Below are 22,827 nucleotides of genomic sequence, written 5' to 3' on the forward strand. Positions count from 1 at the left end.
GCATTACCCTGGTCCTTCAATCTGGCCTATGTATTTCCACTGTTTCCTCTCCTTCCACGTCTGGTTGCCAGAATCAAGCAGGAGAGGGCTTTGGTGATTCTGATAGCACCTGCGTGGCCACGCAGGACTTGGTATGCAGACCTAGTGGACATGTCATCAGTTCCACCGTGGTCTCTGCCAATGAGGCAGGACCTTCTAATCCAAGGTTTATTCACGCATCCAAATCTAATTTCTCTGTGTCTGACTGCTTGGAGATTGAACGCCTGATTCTATCAAAGTGTGGTTTCTCTGAGTCGGTCATTGATACCCTTATTCAAGCTAGAAAGCCTGTCACCAGGAAGATTTATCATAAGATTTGGCGCAAATATTATTATTGGTGTGAATCCAAGGGTTACTCATGGAGTAAGATTAGGATTCCTAGAATATTGTCTTTTCTCCAAGAATGATTGGAGAAGGGATTATCAGCTAGTTCGTTAAAAGGACAAATATCTGCTTTGTCTATTCTACAGAAACGTCTGGCAGATGTCCCAGACGTTCAAGCATTTAGTCAGGCCTTGGTCAGGATCAAGCCTGTATTTAAACCTGTTGCTCCGCCATGGGGCCTAAACTTAGTTCTTAAAGTTCTTCAGGGGGTTCCGTTTGAACCTATGCATTCCATAGATATTAAGCTTCTATCTTGGAAAGTTTTGTTTTTAGTAGCTATCTCTTCGGCTCGAAGAGTTTCTGAGTTATCTGCTTTACAGTGTGATTCACCTTACCTTGTTTTCCATGCGGATAAGGTGGTTTTGCATACCAAATCTGGGTTTCTTCCTACGGTTGTTTCTAATAGGAATATCAATCAGGAGATTGTTGTTCCTTCACTGTGTCCTAATCCTTCATCAAAGAAGGAACGTCTGTTGCACAATCTTGATGTGGTTCGTGCTTTAAAGTTCTACTTACAAGCAACTAAAGATTTCCGTCAAACATCTTCATTGTTTGTTGTTTATTCTGGTAAACGGAGAGGTCAAAAGGCTACGGCTACCTCTCTTTCCTTTTGGCTGAAAAGCATCATCCGTTTGGCTTATGAGACTGCTGGACAGAAGCCTCCTGAAAGAATTACTGCTCATTCTACTAGAGCAGTGGCTTCCACATGGGCTTTTAAAAATGAGGCTTCTGTTGAACAGATTTGTAAGGCGGCGACTTGGTCTTCGCTTCATACTTTTTCCAAATTTTACAAATTCAATACTTTTGCTTCTTTGGAGGCTATTTTTGGGAGAAAGGTTCTACAAGCAGTGGGGCCTTCCGTTTAAGGTCCCTGTCTTGTCCCTCCCTTCATCCGTGTCCTAAAGCTTTGGTATTGGTATCCCACAAGTATGGATGAATCTGTGGACTCGATACATCTTACAAGAGAAAACAGAATTTATGCTTACCTGATAAATTTATTTCTCTTGTGATGTATCGAGTCCACGGCCCGCCCTGTTTATTAAGAAAGGCAGTATATTTTTATTTAAAAAACTTCAGTCACCACTGCACTCTATAGTTTCTCCTTTTTCTTCCTAGCCTTCTGTCGAATGACTGGGGGGTGAAGCTAAGGGAGGAGCTATATAGACAGCTCTGTTGTGGGTGCTCTCTTTGCCACTTCCAGTAGGGAAGGAGAATATCCCACTAGTATGGATGAATCCGTGGACTCCATACATCACAAGAGAAATACATTTATCAGGTAAGCATAAATTATGTTTTTGTTTCAGCACCCTGGGTTGGGCCTGCTGATTGGTGGCTAAATGTAGCCACCAATAAGCAAGCACTATCCAAGGTTCTGAACCTAAAATGGGCCGTCACCTAAGCTTACAATCCTGCTTTTAATATAGTGATAGCAAGAGAATGTAGAAAAATTGATAATAGGAGTAAATTAGAAAGTTGCTTAAAATTGCATGCTTTATCTGAATCATTAAATAAAAAAATGTGGGTTTAGTATCCCTTTTAATCATTCAGATTCCTCTATACAATCTTTAATAATATCTAATACTTTAAGTTTTCACCTCCCAATTATTTTGTTGATGCTATGTGGCTTATTCCCAAGTATTGCAGGAGTGTAATCATCCTTCAGTTTCTGAGATGGTCCTGCATTGTGATCTTAATCCCCTGTGTTTCATCCCAGTTTTTCTTTACAAAACCTTGTCCGCCTCCCCAAGAATAGAAACATAGATATTGACGGCAGATAAGAGACATAGGCCCAGCAAGTCTGCCCGACCTTACCTAACAGTATAAACTTATCTAGTTCGTAGGATAGCCCTATGCTTGTCCCATGCATTTTTAAAGTCCCCCACAGTGTTTGTTGCTACTACCTCTTGAGGAAGTTTATTCCATAAATCAATCACTCTTTCTGTAAAGAAGTGCTTCCTCAAATTACTCCTGAATCTACTACCCTTTAGCTTGAGCTCATGACCCCTTGTTCTTGAATTTTCCATTTTATGTAAAATACCCACAGCCTCAGTTTTACTAAACCCTTTAATGTACTTGAAAGTTGCTATCATATCACCTCTTTCCCTTCTCTAAGCTATACATATTTAGGTCATTGAGCCTATCCTGGTAAGTTTTATTTTTTAGACCATGTACCATTTTGGTAGCCCTCCTTTGCACAGATTCAAGTTTGTTAATATCCTTCTGAAGATATGGTCTCCAGAACTGCACACAATACTCAAGATGAGGCCTAACTAATGATCTATAAAGTGGCATAAGAACTTTACTATTTCTGCTGCAAATACCTCTAGCAATACATCCAAGCATTCTGCTAGCCTTACTCGCTGCATTACTACATTGTTTACTAAGTTTTAAATCATCTGAAATAATAATTCCCAAGTCCTGTTCCTCGTCTGTAACAGTCAGTAAAGTGTCATTGAGTCTGTAATTAACATTTGGATTTTTCTTCCCTAAATGTATTATTTTACACTTTGCTGTGTTAAACTTTAGATCCCAGTCGTTTGTCCAATCCTCCAATTGTTGTATATCACTTCTCATTTTGTCTACCCCCCCTGGAACATCCACTCTGTTGCAAATTTTTGTATCATCTGCAAAGAGACATACTTTCCCCTGTAGCCCTTTGCTGATATCGCAGATAAATATGTTAAACAAAACAGGCCCCAGAACTGACCCCTGAGGAACACCACTAGTAACAGCCCCCTCTGCTGAATGAACTCCATTTACTAAGACACTTTGTTTTCTGTCCTTAAGCCAGCATTCCACCCAGTTCACAATTTTTGAATCTAGACCAAGGAGATATAGTTTGTGAATAAGTTTGTGTGGGACTGTGTCAAATGCTTTGCTGAAATCTAGATATGCTACATCAACTGCTCCTCCCTTGTCTAATACTTTTGTTACATAATCAAAGAAGTCAATTAGATTAGTCTGACATGATCTCCCTGAAGTAAAACCATGCTGATTTTGGTCCTCTAAATTGTTTGTCTTTATGTAAGTCATAATTCATTCTTTTAAGAGGCTTTCCATTAATTTCCCTACTACTGAAGTTAAACTAACTGGCCTGTAGTTGCCAGATTCTTCTCTACTGCCCTTTTTATGAAGGGGTATTACATTTGCTATTCTCCAATCATCTGGGACAGCTCCTGTTAATAGTGACTGATTAAACAGATCAGTTAATGGGACAGTTAGCACTGATCGAAGTTCTTTTAAAACCCTTGGATGAATATTATCAGGACCCACTGCCTTTGTAACATTTATTTTTGATAATGCTAACAAAACCTCATCCTCTGTAAAAAGATTACTGTTAAGCTTGTTTCTATTTTGCGTAGCATCCCTTAATGTAGACATTGTATCTTCACAATCTTTAGTGAAAATCAAAAATCATAAAATAAAGAAAATTGGGTTTCATGTCCCAATCCTTCCATACCACCTAAATACTGTTCCAGAAAGCCTAGCTTAGGAGGTTGGAGCATGGGTACCAATACAGTGGACTGTAGATAAGATTACAAAATATTGTTATATGGTGATTTGGAAGCATTCACCACGTTATTTTGTGTCTCTGTATTTTCTTATTGTGAAGTCCATAATGATCTTCCCCATGTTAAAGGGACATGAAACCCAATTTTCTTTATTTTATGATTTTTGATTAAGCATAGAATTTTAAACCATTTTACTTTTTTTATCTAATTTGCTTTGTTCTTTTGGTATCCGTTGTTTAAAAGCATACCTATGAAGGCTTGGCAGCTAGCTGCTGATTGGTGGCTGCACATATTTGTCTCCTGTGATTGGCTTACCAATGTTTTCAGTTAGTGAATCATAAAAAGATTTTTTTTTTTTTTTTGGTTTCATGTCCCTTTTAATATGCTTTATTTATTGACAGCAGTTCTAGCTGCATGCTGACTAATCATTAGACTATAATGACCCCTTTGAGCTTCCATAAGCATGAAGGGTGTGTTTAATGAGCTTTCCAGAACATGGGCGTTCTTTACCTTTACTATAACCTAATGTAACTTTTTCATTCTTTAAGTATTACAGTCCTACCACAGATACAACACCATTTACCTTAGGTTATATGTTCCTTTGGAGGCCTGATGGGGTTATGAGGTCTGAATGAGGTCAAAATGTTGAGATATATTTATGTGATGACACTGTGCATATTATCTCTTTACATGTTTTAATTATACAGATTTTTTCACATTTGTGTTTTTATTTGCAGTGCTGTCATTGTTTTGTGATAAGGAAAAAGTACGTAAATGATTAAGATCAAGATAAAAGATTAATTTTACAGAATTAGTAATGAATCTTAATGTTATGGATAAATTGTTATATACCGGGACTAAGTGCATGATTATCTAAACTTTGCTAGTTCTGACTTGGTTTTGCAAGCTGGACCTCTCCGGAGCTACCCTCATGGAATTATCTTGAAAAAGGGGCTGTTCCTGCGAGTGGCTAGATGTCTCTTATATAAATTAATGGAGCTTAAAAAGTGAGCAGGGGGCGCACTTTAAAAATGAAATCCTGCATCAAAAACAAATCACATTTTGATGCTTTCGGTGTATAGCATCTTGCATTTGCCTCTGTTTTTGTATGCATGTGTTTTCCTATTAAGGTATTAAATATTTTGCATATTTTGTCACAAATGTGCCACATTTTAGATGTGAAAAACCCCCCAAAGATTCCTAGAGCGGAAATGTTTAGATAATTACCCAGGGATTTGAGAGAGTATTTCATACATGCCCATTTAGTGCTAAATTATGCTTTGTATTTTGTAGTTATAAGTATGAATTTTACTTTTTTGATGTCGAATGATTTTTGTTGAACAATTTTTGATTTACCTTAACTTAATTATTCATTTAGTATGATTTTTTTAATTTTGATTTTCATTGTACACTTTTGTAATGTAGGCATTTGCTTCCCATACAAAAATGCAGTATATGCCCTTTAGCGAGACACCCTGTTTCCATGATAAAAAGTGGCTTTAGATAATTCCACGAGGGAAATTGAAGTACTAGCGAGCATTCTTAAATATTCTCGCAAGCCCCACAGTCCTTTAGATCATTGGGCCCTAAACGTGAACTGATTTTTCCTATTTCTTAATTAATTCTGGCTAATGGGCTTAGCCTGGCCAAATAATATATCCTTCTTTTATGCTTGAATCGCTTCAGAAGCATGCTATTATTTTGATAAAATATTGTACTTCCTTTAAACATCCCACATAAAAATTAATTTTGGAGACTATATGCGCAAGATAAAAACTAAGATCCGCTGTCTTGGTCTCACACTCTACCCTTCCTTTTAATTGGCCTTCTCAACTCCTTCATCTTTCACCTCCAATCTATCATGAATGTTTTGGATTTACTCATCCATCATTTTCTTATACTGCTTCCCTGTTCTCATTAGAATACAGTTGAAAATACTGACCATAGCCTATTAAACACTCTAAAACGTCACATCCAACTGAATTTTCTAACTTATCTTCACATATTTCCTGAACTACCCTCTTTTGAACTATATTGGTTGTCTCCTATTGATATATTTTTTCCTCTCCAAGTGCCCAAGACTTTGAAAGTGCTTCTTTTGCTCTCTGGAGCTCTCTACCCCACTCATCAGAGGTTCTCTAATCTTGTATAGCTTCAAGCTCTCTTTGAAAGCTCACTTATTTAAAGAGCCCTACTACCCGCTTCTGAAACCTACAATTTATGCTGATGAAATAATTCTTGAACTGTCTTGTCTCACTGCTGCATTTTCAGTCCGTGTGATGAGCTACCCTATACCTTTTTGTCTTTTCTTCCATTAACCTGTAGACTGTACGCCAGTCGGGGCAGGGTCTTCCTCCTGTATAAATTATTCTGTTTATTCTGTTTTGAGTGTCTGAATTATTTTAACATTTTAATGTTAGGTAAGTTTGACATGGTCCTCCTTTAGGGACATAAACACCTTGTAATTACAGGATTTTTATGTAGTGTTGCATATAATTGAGAAACCAAAAAAGTCAAATGGGGATAAACAAATATCCAAATAAACCAAAATGTGCAAACGTGCACTCAGCTGACCTGTGTAGAATCTAGCGTTCAAGCCAACATGCTGTAGCTTTACTAACAATCAAGCCAGCGATATATAAGTACTTGGTCATATGTTGCATATAATTAACATACATGCCCTTGCCCAGTGTAAATAGATTAATACCTTGTTTGCAGCAGTTATTTTTCAATGACCAAGGGCTCGATTTATCATTCATATTCTCCTATATTTTCTCCTAAAAGTTCTCCTGAGAAATAATTCCCCTATTTATCATTCAAAAATACGCCTAAAATTTGGCAAGTTCAACTGTAAAATTCTCCTACTCTGTTCTCACATGTTCTCCAAAAAAAGGATTAAATTAGATCTTTTTAGTCGTATTTCATATAGTTCTCCTCATAATTCCCCTAGTTACAAATTTATCATTTATATTCTCCTGTGGAGGACTGAAAGTTCTCCTGCAAGTTCCTGCATTAAAGTTCTCCATAGCTAAAGTGGAGAACAGCATTAGAAATCTATTCTCTACCAATTGTAGAAGCAGTTACACAAAAAAAGGGCTCTACAAGGTTAAAAAATTATCTATAACAAAGCACAATAATAATGGTTATTGGAGCGCAATAATAATTTATGATGGAGTGAAAAATATATATATAATGGAGCACCAAAATAACATATAACAGAGCACAAAAATATCTATTGTGGCATAAAAATAAGATATAAAAAAGCGCTAAAATTGAAGCACAAGAGGGGCGTTAACAAAGCTACTAGGAAGGCTGAATTAAGATTTCTATTGTTTTATATATGATTGACATGGAGAATAGTTGATTATTTTTAGTGATAAATAAGGAGAAGATACTAATCCTACATAAGAAATTTGTCATTATTTCTCCTCAGCTCTCCTATGGAGAAAAAAGTACTTTTTTATGATAAATACGGCCGCATATTTGCGTCTCTCCTAAGGATTGCTGCAGAGAACTTATAGGAGAACAGAAAGGAGAATTCCCCAAATGATTGATAAATCAAGCCCCAAATACCTTACTGCTTGCATTATTTGGAGGTCCAATCTAGACTTGTTCCTGCAGAATTCAAGGCTTGATGCAGTCAATTTGTTAATCTGCATTGTTGTGTAGTATTTTATGTAACCCTCTGCTTAGGTAATTTATGGATGGATATGTTTAAAATATCTAAATAGCTGATATGTATATATGATATATGTGTGTGTACTATATATATATATATATATATATATATATATATATATATATATATATACACACACACACACACACAAATATTCAGCACTATTATTATTTGTTACTTGCACTATTATTATTATGAGTCATTTTATTACACTTGTGTAGTTAACAGATGAACACATCTATTCACGTTTTCATTCAGCGGTGATGTGTTGATGTTACAGAGCATAAAATGATTTTGTTGCCTGGCTACTTAATGTTAGTTTGATTTAAAAATAGCTGCCTACACCAGGCTGGCACTGCCAAACATTACTGACAGCTACAATTATCTGTCATTAGACTCTTTTTAAAATTGGAGTTGATGTGGCTGTAAGATAGCATAGCCCAGCACTAAAGGCACTGTATGCTCCCTTCATTGTTAACTCCTAGACTGGAAGAGATTACTTAAAACTGTATAAAAAAATACATTTAAAACCAATAATTCATAATTTTGCAGAGTAGTGTCTAATTTGACATTATTTTCAATGGCAATTTCAATGACAATTTACGAAGAGATTAATATTAGTCAGAATTGACATGTGCATAAATGCATTTCAGTTTAGAATAGAAGCTTTTTTGCACTCTAACTGCATTAGAAAAAAATCTTCTAGTAAAAGCGACTACCGGTGTGGATTTCAGAATATTTGTATATTTGCATCTGTAAATTGGGACAGCTTGTAGAGGGGATGGGACCATTCAGGGTCTTACATTTCTCGTTTGCTTTTCTTCTCTGCTGTTTACAACCCTTTATCAGAAATGTCTAAAATAATCAGGCTTATGAGACCACTGACTACTTACTATTTGCCGTTGGTTCAACAGGACACTGTTCATTTTAGCCATTGCACTACAATGATTTTTATTTTCCAAAGATTGCAATAGTAGTGATAAAAAACATTGTCTCCATCAAAATACAGGCTTAGGCCAGAGGGGACGCAAGTATATCCTAAAACCTGCTATTATAACATATGGCACTGGATGATAAAAATATGACAACCATGTCACAAGGGGATTGCTTATATGTGTTTATGTACTGAATATACCTAACAAAAGTTAGATGTTTTTCTATAATCCCAGCCAAGGATTCAGAGTTTTATGATATATCATAAAAGACAGGGGTGGGTACTTCCCTGGCCCACTCTGGAAAGAGGTTTGGTCAAAAAATCTGATATCAGAGTTAATTGTATATAACTTTGATTTCACCAATATAATTTTGTCATTCTACATGGGAAGCTGTTAATAACAGGGTGTCTGACTAAATTTGATTCCATTTCCCTGGAAGCAGATGACTATATTCTGGTAAAGTCATAGGTTCTTGGTTCCCCCCTTACTTTTTTTTTTTTAAACTGTTTGCGGTGCATAATTTTATTTGTTGAGTTATTTTTCTTATATCAGTGCACTGTGACTTTTTTTGTTCACGGTAAATCTTCCTCTATTAAGTTTTTTCATTTGTCTAATATTTGAACCACATTATTGAAAAAGACTGGTGATAAAAATAGTGGGGGTTTTTAGCTTAATTTTTGCAAAATTTTATTCTGCGATTTTAAATTGTTAGTCTGGGTTTTCCTTAAAGGGACACTGAACCCAAATTTTTAGCTGTGTTTTTCAATGTGTATTGATAATTTTTATTCCCCCACATACACTCATGTCAGCGATTTATCATTTCCTTGCCTCTGTGACATGGATTTGAGCAGTCCTGCAATACATCCTTTTCTCCATCACTGTTTCTAAGAGTCTCTAATGTTCTTGCTTAGTTGAAATAGTATCTCTCTGATGATTAGAGAGCTTACATGTGTATCCAAAACCATGAAACTACTTTAAGAAATATAAAAGCCTGGTTTCGGAATATCTATATTGAATTGTTTTACTTATGCAAATGCAACACATTTTGCTTAGTGAAAAAAGTAATAACAAAAATGTGCATGGGGCACACATAACAATAAGCCTCCATGTAAACTCAGAGATCAGCAGTGGCATGGGCACGTAGTGCTGATGGCAGTTGTTGGGTAAAAACATTTTTGGTTAATGTGTAGTGTTCTTAGTTGCTGCGTTATAGTGTAGCCCCGGCATATTAACTGTTATGTCCTATTAACATGTATTGGAAATCCAATGGGATGCGATGAATAACAGATCTGGCCAGAGTAGTAAGATTGGCAAATTATTGGCAAGAGCAGCAAGACTGGGAAATTATTTAACAAGGCACTGACAAGTACTAAGTTAAACAGCCCTTGCCAACTACAGCGAGAGCCGTATCACAGAGAAGTTGTGTAATTCATATCTTGGAAACCTCACAGAAATGTATGTATGGGGTTTGCATAGACATTTCTCATCACTGAGCCCTTTGTTCTGATACAAATATTCTGATACATATTAGCAGAATTCAGGATCATCAGTAACGCTCAGTATCCTAGCAGTTTCTATATGCGGCGGTAGATGAAGAGAAGCCAACTGGTCGGCCACATATAGAAACCGCTAGGATACTGAACGGTTATTTTAAGTTCCTGCTTCAAAAGGTCACTAAAATCGGCGCATTGCGCATGCGCAAACAACGGGAACGTGGAGGCACGAGAAGTTTCTTGCAGAAAAGGAATGAAGGAAAAAGGGTTATGACGAAATAGAGGAGGGGGCTGGCGGCCATTTCAAAACTCCAGAGGGACATGTAGTAAGTAATTTTTCTTGAAAACAATATATTCAGCAAAATTGCGCTACATTTTGAAATATTAATCTTAGTAAACATTATCTGTAGCAGTAAGGAATTTTTTGGGGTTGACTGTCCCTTTAATGTGATATTCCTGTGTAAAAAATGATATACTGTATGAATGCATTTTTTTTAAACCAATTGCTTTTTCTACTTTGTGTATAACACTAGTAAAGAAGTTAAAGGGTCAGTCTACACCAGAATTTTTATTGTTTAAAAAGATAGATAATCCCTTTATTACCCTAGTTATGCACAACCAACACAGTTATATAATTGCACATTTAACCTCTGTGATTACATTGTATCTAACCCTTTGCAAACTGCCCCTTATTTCAGTTCTTTTGACAGACATCCATTTTAGCCATTCAGAGCTGGCTCACCTGAACTCCACGTGCGCGAGCACAGTTTTATCTATATGACACACATGAACTAACACCCTCTAGTGGTGAAAAACTGTCAAAATGCCCTGAGAGAAGAGGCGGCCTTCAAGGGCTTAGAAATTAGCATATGAACCTCCTAGATTTAGTTTTTAACTAAGAACACCAAGAGAACAAAGCAAAATGTGTGATAAAAGTAAATTGGAAAATTGTTTAAAATTACATTCTCTATCTCTAATTACATTATGAATCATGAAAGTTTATTTCGGACTAGACTGTCCCTTTAAAGTGATGGCAAACAATCTGTTTCTTTGAAGTTCCTTCAAAGAGATTATGTCCAGAAATGTTAGTGTACCCTTTTTTCTTTTACTATTATTCTTACCCGTAAAGTGTACTTTTTCAAATAGTTAGTAAGTGGACTACTGCGCACCCCCTATGGCCCTCCTCGGTAGTCTGTTTTTTTTTTTCTTCCCTCTGTACGATCAACCAATCAAGAGCGATGTCAGTTGACTGACAGTTTTATTTTAAAAAGCCAGATTGGAACACGCATGCTCTCCACAGCTCCAATTCCCTTACTATCTAACATTACAGAAGCGTGTGCATGAATCGCTCACACATGCACAGTAAGGTAGGGGGGCATACCACATTGACGCTGTAGTAAATACTGAATCATAGATACTATTACGATTCAGTGTTTACTTGGAATCGTGCCAGATTCTTCCAGATTGGAGAGGAAGTTAAAGTGTTTACGTCACAACAAAATAGTAAGTAATGTGTTATTATTTCAAACATTGTTTTTTTTACTTTAACTGATAATTTGAAAAAAAATCCTTCTTTTTGTTATGTTCAACCTTGTATAGCTTCAGACGCTCCTTGAAAACCCACCTATTCAGAGAGACTTACCATCTCTCCTCCATCTCTCATCCTAACCTAAATCATTTTTTAACTGCCTGACTCACTGCTGCAACAATCCATGTGACAAGCTACCCCAAACCTTATGTCCCCGCACCCTAAACCTGTAGACTGTGAGCTCTCCGGAGCAGGGCCCTCTTCCTCCTGTACTAGATTTGTTTAGTTTATGTTTTGTAGTTTATCACAAATCTTTGTCATTATATACCGCTGTCTTTGTACCCAGCGCTACAGAATTTTGCACGCTATACAAATAAAATATAATAATACTTGTGTGCAGTGACTGATGGATTTCAGCATGCACGTTAAACTACTTGCGCAGGAGTCTGCATCGAGTGAAGTTGCCTATTGAGCCGTCCGTCACTCAACTTCACTCCGCCCAATGTTGTGACTTGTAAATAGGTCAACCCACTGTGAACTTCACAGTATTGAAGTCATGAAATTCTAAGTGGGCGGGGGGAAAGTACTTGACGGCAGGTAAGAAAAATAGTTATATATATTTAACTAAATACTGTACTTTATATTAAAAAAGGATTATGTGAATCACATTGGTAGATGAAAATGAATATATAAAAAAAAAAAATTATATATATATATATATATATATATATATATATACTGATTGTTTACCATTACTTTAAATAGTCAAAGTTGTAGTCTTTTTTTTATTACTCCAGATGAAGATAGAGCTGCTAAGCAAATAGGAAGTTTGCATACATGCGTGTACGTCAATCACTGGATGTGTCCTCATCTGTTCTTGTTCTAGGAGTGCAAATTTGACTATATAATTAACCATTAATAAGTAAACACATAGTGAAAAAAACTCCTATTATCAATTTTTCTTTGTTCTCTTGCTATCTTTATTTGAAAAAGAAGGCATCTAAGTTGTGTGTTTTTTTGGTTCAGTACTTTGGACAGCACTTATTGGTGGATTAATGTATCCACCAATCAGCAAGGACAACCTAGGTTGTTCACAAAAAATGGGCCGGCATCTAAACTTACATTTTTGCATTTTAATTAAAGATACTAAGAGAATGAAAAAAATTTTGATAATTAGAGTAAATTAGAAAGTTGCTTAAAATTTCATGCTCTATCTGAATCACAAAAGAAAAATTTGGGTTCAGTGTCCCTTTAAATTAAAATGCTTTAACACAATGAAGTATTTTATTTTTACACTAGAATGTCCCTGTAACTCGTGATCATCATAACATGTGCCTTGATATAGCAATGTTTGAATCAATCTGCAATTGAAATGAATTTTTTTTTTTTTTTTAAACTTCTAGAAACTATGGTAATTCAACTCTTGTAGGTCCTAAATGCTATTCAAGTCAAATAACATCATAAGCTGATTTGTTGGGGGTTGCTCTGTATAATAAATCACAGTTTATTAGATGTAATGCCAAAAAAAAATGGTTACCATAGTAACTTCTCAAAGGCAAGAAAATACATGAATTCTATTTGTTAGTAGCAAGAGATTGTCTTCTAGCATGTTGTGTATATTGAAAAATAATAGTTTATTTTCTGTTTGCAGGTACCAGATTGTGGTAGAAATAATTCAGGCAACAACAATTGGAAGTTTCCCGCAGATGAAAAGGCTAAAAGGTAAGAAATCTATTAATTTACATTGTATTTATATATATTAAACATGAGGGACACGGAAGAATTAAGAATAGTCATTTTTATTTCAGAAGGAAATGTCATAGCTAAAAATTAAAGGGACAGTCAAGTCCAAAAAAACTTGCATGATTCAAATAGGGCATGTAATTTGAAACAACTTTCTAATTACTTTTATCATCAATTTTGCTTTGTTCTCTTGGTATTCTTAGTTGAAAGCTAAACGTAGAAGGTTCATATGCTAGTTTCTTAAACCTTGAAGACCGCCTCTAATCTAAATGCATTTTGCCAGTTTTTCACCACTTGAGGGCGTAAGTTCATGTGTTTCATATAGATAACATTGAGCTCATGCACGTGAATTTACTGAGGAGTGAGCACTGATTGGCTAAAAGGCAAGTCTGTCAAAAGAACTAAAATAAGGGGGCAGTCTGCAGAGGCTTAGATACAAGGTAATTACAGAGGTAAAATGTGTATAATTATAACTGTGTTGGTTATGCAAAACTGGGGAATGGGTCATAAGGGATTATCTATCTTTTCAAACAACAAAAAATCTGGTGTTGACTGTCCCTTTAAGCTTTCTAAGTAAACGGTCAGTTAGCCTAAATAATAGCAACTTTACAAAGCTGCATCTTTTATTTACATACATACAGCATAGTACAATTAACCATTTTTTAGTCCTGCAGTTCTAATCCGTCAGTATGTGTTTAGCTTAAATAATTACATAGTCCCAACTAACTAACTTATTTTATAACTTACAAACCAGATGCATTTTTTTTTTTGCATTACTTACTTTAAATACCTGTCTTTAATCCCTACAAAGGTAAATTAAACTGATGGTGATTAGTGGCGGTATGTAACTGGCACTCCTGATTTGCTGCAGTGCTTGTGGCCCTTAGCAGGAACTTTACTTGTGTGTTTTTTTAATTAATTTGTATTGAGGTTAAAGGCATAATACATCATAACTGAAGCATATCAAATAATATATAAATACAGATGAATGGAATCACAACATACATTTTCGTTGAGAAAACAAAGTCGTGTCTAGAGCCTCACAGAGGAATCCAGACATACAAAGAATATACTTAAAGGGCCACTAAACCTTTCATGATTCAGATAGAGAATAGAAATTTAAACATTACAATTTACTTCCGTTATTTATTTTGCTTCATTTTTTAAATATCCTTAGTTGAAGAAAAAGCCATGCACATGGTGAGCCAATCACACGAGGCTTCTATGTGCAGCAACCAATGAGCAGCTAGTGAGCATATCTAGATATGCTTTTCATCAAAGAATATCAACAGAATAAAACAAATTAGATAATATAAGTAAATTAGAAAGATGTTTAAAATTGCATTCTCTTTCTAAATCATAAAAGAAAAAATGTGGGTGGCATGTTCCTTTAACCTCATATTTTCTAGTTTTTTCCTTACTGTAAAATATTCTAAAAAATATGTCTGAAACTTATTTTATAGCATGCAAGAGACACACAATACCTGAAATGGTGAATATAGAAAAACCATATCGCTTGTCTTGCTGCAGATATTATACAATCATATCTGTTACATTAATGATATAATATTCTGAAAATATGTATTAAACGTATTTTATAGCATGCATGACGCACAATACCTAAAATGGTGGATTAGTTAAAGAAAGAAAATCATATCGCTGGTCTTGCTGCAAATATTATACAATCATATCTGTTACATTAATGAAATAAAAATTATAAATTATAAATGCAGTTTTTTTTCCAAGGGAAACTGTGCAAAGCACTCTGGGCGCATTCACAAGAGCCAGGGTGCAACATATAGGGAGGGGAAAATGTGGGGGGGAGGAAATGAACCAGCCACCCAACATTGTAAAATAAGAGAGAAGAGTAAAGCAAACTTACAAATTGCTTGTTAACAAAAAGGGGTACTGTAAGCTTGTTACTGCATATATATTTAAATATTAAAGATTAAGAGGAGGTTGTCAGGGTGGACATGACCTTTAAGTAATATATGAGAACTAAACCACACCTAAGATTGCGTAACATATTAAAGGATAATTTAAATGGGTGCTAAGCAAAAGTGAAATTACATCAGTACCATATTTAAAAAGGGTAAAGAATAAGGCTTAAGAGTATTCATCCACCTTCAAGGGGATAAAATACATAAAGGCAGTGGTTACACCATATAGAGAATACATATGTATTTTTAGACAGAACAAGAAAATGTTACTCTATTCTTCCCTAGTCAAACTTTGCTGACCGGTTATGGGCCCTATACCCAGTGACAGGAGACAATTTTACTCAATAGAGATCCTCTATAATACGAAAAGAACTCAACCCTTACAAAAGAAACTTTACATAACATTAAAAATAGCGGAGTTCAGAACTTTAAATTGTGTTTGATAGGTACTTTTGATGTGAAAATTATCAGTAATTTTAAGAAATTATAATGCCTTGTGAAAAGCATTTTAATAAAGAACCCATTACCAACCACCAACACTGTATAACCGTCAAAGGTGCAGCCAAAATAAGCTTTGTGCTCACAAATCTTTTAGAATAAGGTTTAGGATCACCCGACTGGAAAGGCTAATCCATAACCAGACAACCCTGAGCACTCAAATAAGTGGGATGGGAGGAAAGGAAGGGGAGGAGGGGGAAGGAAGGGGTGGGAGGAAAGGGGGGGCGGATATCATAATGTGAACTTAATAGGAGCTCCTCTTTCTATAAATACTTAAGTAAATTGTAGCATTAGTAATCATATCTTGCCCAATGATTGTAAAATGTGGGCTTCACCCTATATTTGCAGTCTTCACAGAATATCTCCACTGTGTCAGAAAAAATAGAAATACATATATAATAAGCTTTATCTTTAACAAATGTCTAAACGTATAAGCATTGTAGAACCGGCAGATCAATCATGTAATACTGATGTAGAGTGGCCACATAAACATACTAACTCTCTGACGTGGTGTAATGGAGTAATAGAAGAAGAATGTTAGCCCACAAGTAACAAATATATAACCCTACAGTTAGATTGGTAATAGTACAATTCTGGCAATAGGGAAAAACTTCAGTAAATGCTGCGTTGTGAATAATAACAAACTGGGGAGTAAAACTATAAAATACTGATACATAGCAAAGAAGCTTTAAGCAAACAAAGATCTCGAACCAACTTATACCATACAGTCCAAGAATTGACAAACACACCGCCACCATGGCCAATGTCACTCAGAAGTCCGCAGCAAATGTAGTGGACATAGTAAAATACAGGACTGTCCCTTTAACCAATGCCTCTAGGAATCGTTAGTTGCATGTCTGTAATATTTAACCTCTGCAGATCACAGGTGAAAAGGACTGACTTATCTTTGCTGGAGCAGCAGTGGCACAGTTCTGTAAGTCTCCGAGCTACTGTGTTGCGATTTTGAACTGCTGCAATCGAGCTGATCTGGGCAAAACAGTCCGGCAATAAGAAAACCTCTAGTGAGAGGAGGTAAGAGCTGTCTTGGGCCGCTTCAGCTGCAGGCAGTAGGCCCCACATGCAACCACTGGGCTCAGCAAGAGAAACCTGTTGTTGTGCTGGGCTGGAGCACTTCATCGTGTCTGGCGGCATGCAGGCGAGGGTTACATTGCTTGAGGGTATTAGGTATCTTGCTTTGAATATCTTGTGCTCGGGATCCTTCCAAGTCAGGTGAGTCGCCGCAGTCCCATACACCACTCCCAAAACAATATGCCTAGAAGATGAGGAGCGCCGAGGCCCCAAAGCGTCACCACCTCCGAGAGTAGCCATGCAGATGGGCGTGTGGGTAGTATGGTCCGCAGACTTGGCATCTACTTGCTGGGGTGCCAAGATAGGTAAGCGCTCAAACATGCTACAGCACCCTTCTATAAAAATGTGTATCTCCTCCATAATTTGCTCCGCAGTCTTTATAGTTAAAGATAGTAAAAGGCGCCGCGCTTGAGAGTAACGCAGTATTGATGGGCTCAAGATGGCGGATTTCAAAGCCCCTTGTCAGCAACATACGCACCGGAATCGTGAGGTTCCATCAATTTAGTAAAGCTCACGTTAGGGTTAGATGTGCAGATCGCTTATATTAAACAGTCTTCATTGAGGGACAAATATTTGAATTGGAACAGTCTTTGAAATTGATTTTTATATATGCTATAATCGGAGCTGCTGAAATGTCTACTTGTATGTTTGAATCCCTTTATGAGGCTTAAAACCAAAGGAAGCTGGACCCATAATGTAAAGATGACATTCTCTAAAAGATAATAAGACAGTTACCTGGGTTGTAGACTGGAACCTCAAAGGCAGGAGATTCGCTGCAGAAACCATATAGAGCAAGCTGTAGATCTCTCTATGGGCCTGATATTCAAAACCTCTCCATTCAGGTGAGATATTCTAAACTAATCTTCCACCACTGCGAGGTTCCTTGTGAAATTTTCAAAAGGCAGATTTTGCTTTACTTCTCCAAGGGGCATTCTCTGCATTTCTTTATGTGAAGGAGCGACAAACCCAGTGCAGTTTAGCACTTCATGATATGAGAGCAGGTTTGTGATTTTACAATTTCTGATTATGGGTTCACTTTCTGTATAACTTTAACAAATTAGTCTCATACTTTGTATATTTGTGTGTATCTTTTACAAATTGCATTGCACTTTGCATTTCTTCTCAAACGGTCAGTTTCCCAAAGAGCTTTTTTACTTTCTGTGTGCCAGATACTCAAACATTCTCAAGTTTGGTGAGAGATTATTGAGCAGACTTCACAGGGGCTGAACTCACTAAATTTTCTAAGAAAAGGGGAGGAACCTGGAATTCCCACAGAGATGAAAGATGCCTTCCATAGAAAGTAATGAACCTCTCTGGGATACAAAATTTCACATAGGAGAGAGAAGGTAACTGTAGAATACCTGGCGCTGATATAAAGGTTCAGTTTGCATGAATTACAAATTAAACTGAAATGTTTTCACTACAAAGTAACTTGTTTGTCTATTTTAGTTTATATTACTTTTATGTTAGTTAAAATAAGTCTTGTGAATTTTGAGCAAACTTCACCTGCATACAGCTGGCAAAATTAAATCCGTGAGAGCAGCTTGTGTAAGCCGCTTTCAACATCTCACTAGACTGGTGAGAAAGCTTCAGAGTCAGACATACCTTGGGAACTCCCCTGTTCAGCCTAGTGAACTGCCCAATCCCTCCCACCTTCTGAAACTTTATGAAACTGTCAGTTTCAGTTTGCAATGCAGCAAACACATGGTGCAATGTAATTTGTAAAAGCTACACAGAAAAAAAAAGTTGTTTGATCCAAATTTGTTAAAGTAACACAGAAACTTTTAAAACATTATCGGAATTTGTAAAATTACTGCTAGAACTAAAATTAAATATTTTTAAATATAAATGAGAAAGTGGAAATCTCAATGCTATAATACCAAAACGACCCAATCTGAAATTTAAAGTGATATAAAATAAAAAGCACAAATGTAAGTGTAACAAAACTCTCATATCATGCAGGGCTATAGTGCACTGGGCTTGTCTTTCCTTCACATACAGAAATGAGAGAGATATCGCTGTGCTAGAGAGTGCTGCCCTTTTTCTTTAAAATATTCAGTGAGTTTAGCCCCTGTGAGGTCTGAACTGCAATTTCTCTCCAAGCTGGAGAATCCTTTGAATATCAGGGTCTTTTGTGAGTAGTGTAGTTCACAGATATAGTCTTCAGATTTAAATAAAAGAAAGTTACGTTAAATTGGAATTTGTTAATTTTAATGTATCTATAGTTAGTATAAGGACTATTACAGGCCCATTTATCAAGCTCCGTATGGAGCTTGAAGGGCCGTGTTTCTGGCGAGTCTTCAGACTCGCCAGAAACACAACTTATGAAGCAGCGGTCTAAAGACCGTTGCTCCATAACCCTGTCCGCCTGCTCTGAACAGGCGGACAGGAATCGCCAGACATCAACCCGATCGAATACGATCGGGTTGATTGACAGCTCCCTGCTGGCGGCCGATTGGCCGCGAGTCAGCAGGGGGCGGCGTTGCACCAGCAGCTCTTGTGAGCTGCTGGTGCAATGTTAAATGCGGAGAGCGTATTGCTCTCCGCATTTAGCGAGGTCTTGCGGACCTGATCCGCAGTGTCGGATCAGGTCCGCAAGCCCTTTGATAAATGGGCCTGCTTGAGTGCGTTACATCCGCACAGTAGAATCTACAGTAAACCCCAATGAGATACTGTTTGTGACAGAGAGGATATAGCTGTATGGTCATTAAATAGCCTGACAAGTGCAGCTCTCCATATCCAAACAGAGCTACCCTACAATAGCTATATTACGTTCGCTACCAGTGAGGTCATTTCCGATGAGCAAACCATCCCCTTAAGTATTAATTAAATGTATTGTTTGTTTGTTTTTTGTCTTAAAAATAACTCTCTTGCTTTTAATGTTAAGATTTTTTTCTTTGTTAATTATGGTGCATTTATTTTTATATCTTTTTTTTTTTTAACAAAATAAAGAGAAATCAAATAATAACATACAGATAAAAACGTATTCTATTTCTCTTGTAAGGTGTATCCAGTCCACGGATTCATCCTTTACTTGTGGGATATTCTCCTTCCCTACAGGAAGTGGCAAAGAGAGCACACAGCAAAGCTGTCCATATAGCTCCCCCTCTAGCTCCACCCCCCAGTCATTCTCTTTGCCGGCTCTAAGCACTAGGGTCACTCTCGGGAGGGTAAAGTGAATGTGGTGTTAGAATTGTAGTTTTTATTATCTTCAATCAAAAGTTTGTTATTTTAAATGGTACTGGTTTGTACTATTTATTCTCTAGCAGAAAAGTGATGAAGATTTCTGCTGAGAGGAAAATGATTTTAGCATGTTGTAACTAACTAAAATCCACTGCTGTTCCCACACAGGACTCAGGAGTACCAGAAAACTTCAGTTGGGGGGAACGGTTTGCAGGGTAATCTGCAATAAGGTATGTTCAGTCATTTATTTCTAGGCAAGACTGAGATAATGCTAGAAGAGACTGACAATATCCCCATGAGGGGAGGGTAAGCTATGTTCACAGAATTAGTAAGGAATTGAATGCTTACATAACAGGGCTAATTATGCTGGTTGACACTAATTCAGGGCAATCGATTGTTTATCTAAGGAAAATATCGTTTGTAAGACACTTTGAAAGTCCTTTTGGGGTTCTTTCTGGGGTTATTACCCACATGGCTGTTTTTTATTCACTTAAGAGTGATTTATTAGGCCTCACAGCTCCGGAGTAGAGTGGGAGGGGCCTAATTTCGCGCCTCAGATGTGCAGTTAGAATTGCATAGAAGTTCATGCTGCTTCACATGGCGGGTCCTGCTGCTGTTTGAGGGCCTAAAGGAAGCTATATTCCCCCAAATCTGATCCCTAAGGGCAGGTAGGGCCACAGCAAGGCTGTGGCAAGGTGCTGTAGTAATTTTAACCGGGTGTTGGCTTTTTGGGCATGAAGGGGTTAATCATTTTGATACTAATGGTGCAATCTTACTAAGGCTTTAGGTACATACTGTGAAAATGTCAAAAGGACTGCTGCATTTTTCACTGTTTTGCAAAATTGTGTGCTTTTTTTATCTCTTAAAGGCACAGTAACGTTTTTTCAAATTTTTTTTTATTTGATTAAAGTGATTTCCAAGCCTATTTGTGTATACTACTAGTCTGTTAAACATGTCTGACCCCAAGGAAAATCCTTGTTCAATGTGTTTAGAAGCCATGTTGGAACCCCCTCTCAGAATGTGTCCCACTTGTACTGATATGTCTATACACTTTAAAGATCATATTGTTGCACTTAAGAATGTGGCCCAAGATGATTCTCAGACTGAAGGTATCGAGGGTAGCCCGTCTACCTCTTCCCAAGTGTCACAACCAGTTACGCCCGCTCAAGCGAAGCCTAGTACCTCTAGTGCGTCTAACCCTTTTACATTACAAGACTTAACGGCAGTCATGGATAATTCTCTTACAGCCTTCTTATCTAAACTGCCCGTGTTACCTGCAAAGCGTGATAGCTCTGTTTTAAGAACAGATTATGAGCATTCTGACGCTTTGGTAGCCGTATCCGATATACCCTCACAACGCTCTGAAGTGGGAGCGAGGGATTTGAAGTCTGAGGGAGAAGTCTCTGATTCAGGAAGGGTTCCTTCTCAGACAGATTCAGATACATTGGCTTTTAAATTTAAACTAGAACACTTCCGCGTTTTGCTCATGGAGGTATTAGCTACTCTGGATGACTGCGACCCTTTGGTGGTCCCAGAGAAATTATGTAAAATGGACAAGTACCTAGAGGTCCCTGTTTACACTGATGCGTTTACGGTCCCTAAGAGGATTGTGGATATCGTTACTAGGGAGTGGGATAGACCAGGTGTTCCCTTTGTTCCCCCTCCTGTTTTTAAGAAAATGTTCCCCATATCTGACCCCGTGCGGGACTCGTGGCAGATGGTTCCTAAGGTGGAGGGGGCTGTTTCTTCACTTGCTAAACGCACAACCATACCAATTGAAGACAGTTGTGCTTTTAAAGACCCTATGGATAAGAAGTTAGAGGGTTTACTTAAGAACATTTTTGTTCAACAAGGTTATCTTCTCCAACCTATTGCCTGCATTATTCCTGTAACTACTGCAGCTGCTTTCTGGTTTGAGGCGCTGGAAGACTCGCTCCAGACGGAGACCTCTTATGATATTATGGATAGAATTAAGGCTCTAAAGCTAGCTAATTCTTTTATCACTGACGCCGCGTTCCAAATAGCTAAGTTAGCGGCAAAAAATTCAGGTTTCGCCATTTTGGCGCGCAGGGCGCTATGGCTAAATTCCTGGTTGGCCGATGTGTCGTCTAAATCCAAGCTTTTGAACATCCCTTTCAAAGGATAGACCCTCTTCGGGCCTGAATTGAAAGAGATTATTTCAGAAATCACCGGGGGAAAAGGCCATGCTCTCCCTCAGGACAAGTCCTTTAAGACAAAGAACAAAGCTAATTTTCGTTCCTTTCGTAATTTCAGGAGCGGCCCCGCTTCATCCTCTCCGGCTGCAAAGCAAGAGGGTAAACCTTCACAACCCAAGGCAACCTGGAAACCTTACCAGGGCTGGAACAAGGGTAAACAGGCCAAAAAGCCTGCAGCTTGCCACCAAGACAGCATGAAGGGGTAGCCCCCGATCTGGGACCGGATCTAGTAGGGGGCAGACTCTCTCTCTTCGCTCAGGCCTGGGCAAGAGATGTACACGATCCTTGGGCATTAGAGATTGTATCCCAGGGATATCTTCTAGAATTCAAGGGCTCTCCTCCAAGGGGAAGGTTCCACATTTCTTGTCTGTCTACAGATCAGACAAAGAAAGAGGCGTTTTTACGCTGTGTAGAAGATCTACATACAATGGGAGTGATCCACCCAGTTCCAATTGCGGAACAAGGGTTGGGTTTTTACTCAAACCTGTTTGTGGTTCCCAAAAAAGAAGGAACTTTCAGACCCATCCTGGATCTAAAAATTCTTAACAGATTCCTCAGAGTCCCATCATTCAAAATGGAGACCATTCG

At 37.5% G+C, this 22,827-nt stretch overlaps 1 protein-coding gene across 1 annotated transcript in view; it reads left to right on the forward strand.

Annotated features, from left to right (window-relative positions):
* SNX25 (sorting nexin 25) overlaps positions 1–22,827 on the forward strand; it is a 776,760-nt gene that overhangs the window by 398,543 nt on the left and 355,390 nt on the right. Inside the window, exon 6 of the mRNA XM_053703884.1 lies at positions 13,222–13,292. Within this exon, the coding sequence (XP_053559859.1) occupies positions 13,222–13,292 (71 nt within the window). The remainder of the gene's footprint in view (positions 1–13,221; positions 13,293–22,827) is intronic.

Source organism: Bombina bombina, chromosome 2 (assembly GCF_027579735.1).
Source record: "Bombina bombina isolate aBomBom1 chromosome 2, aBomBom1.pri, whole genome shotgun sequence".
NCBI classification, from domain to species: domain Eukaryota; kingdom Metazoa; phylum Chordata; class Amphibia; order Anura; family Bombinatoridae; genus Bombina; species Bombina bombina.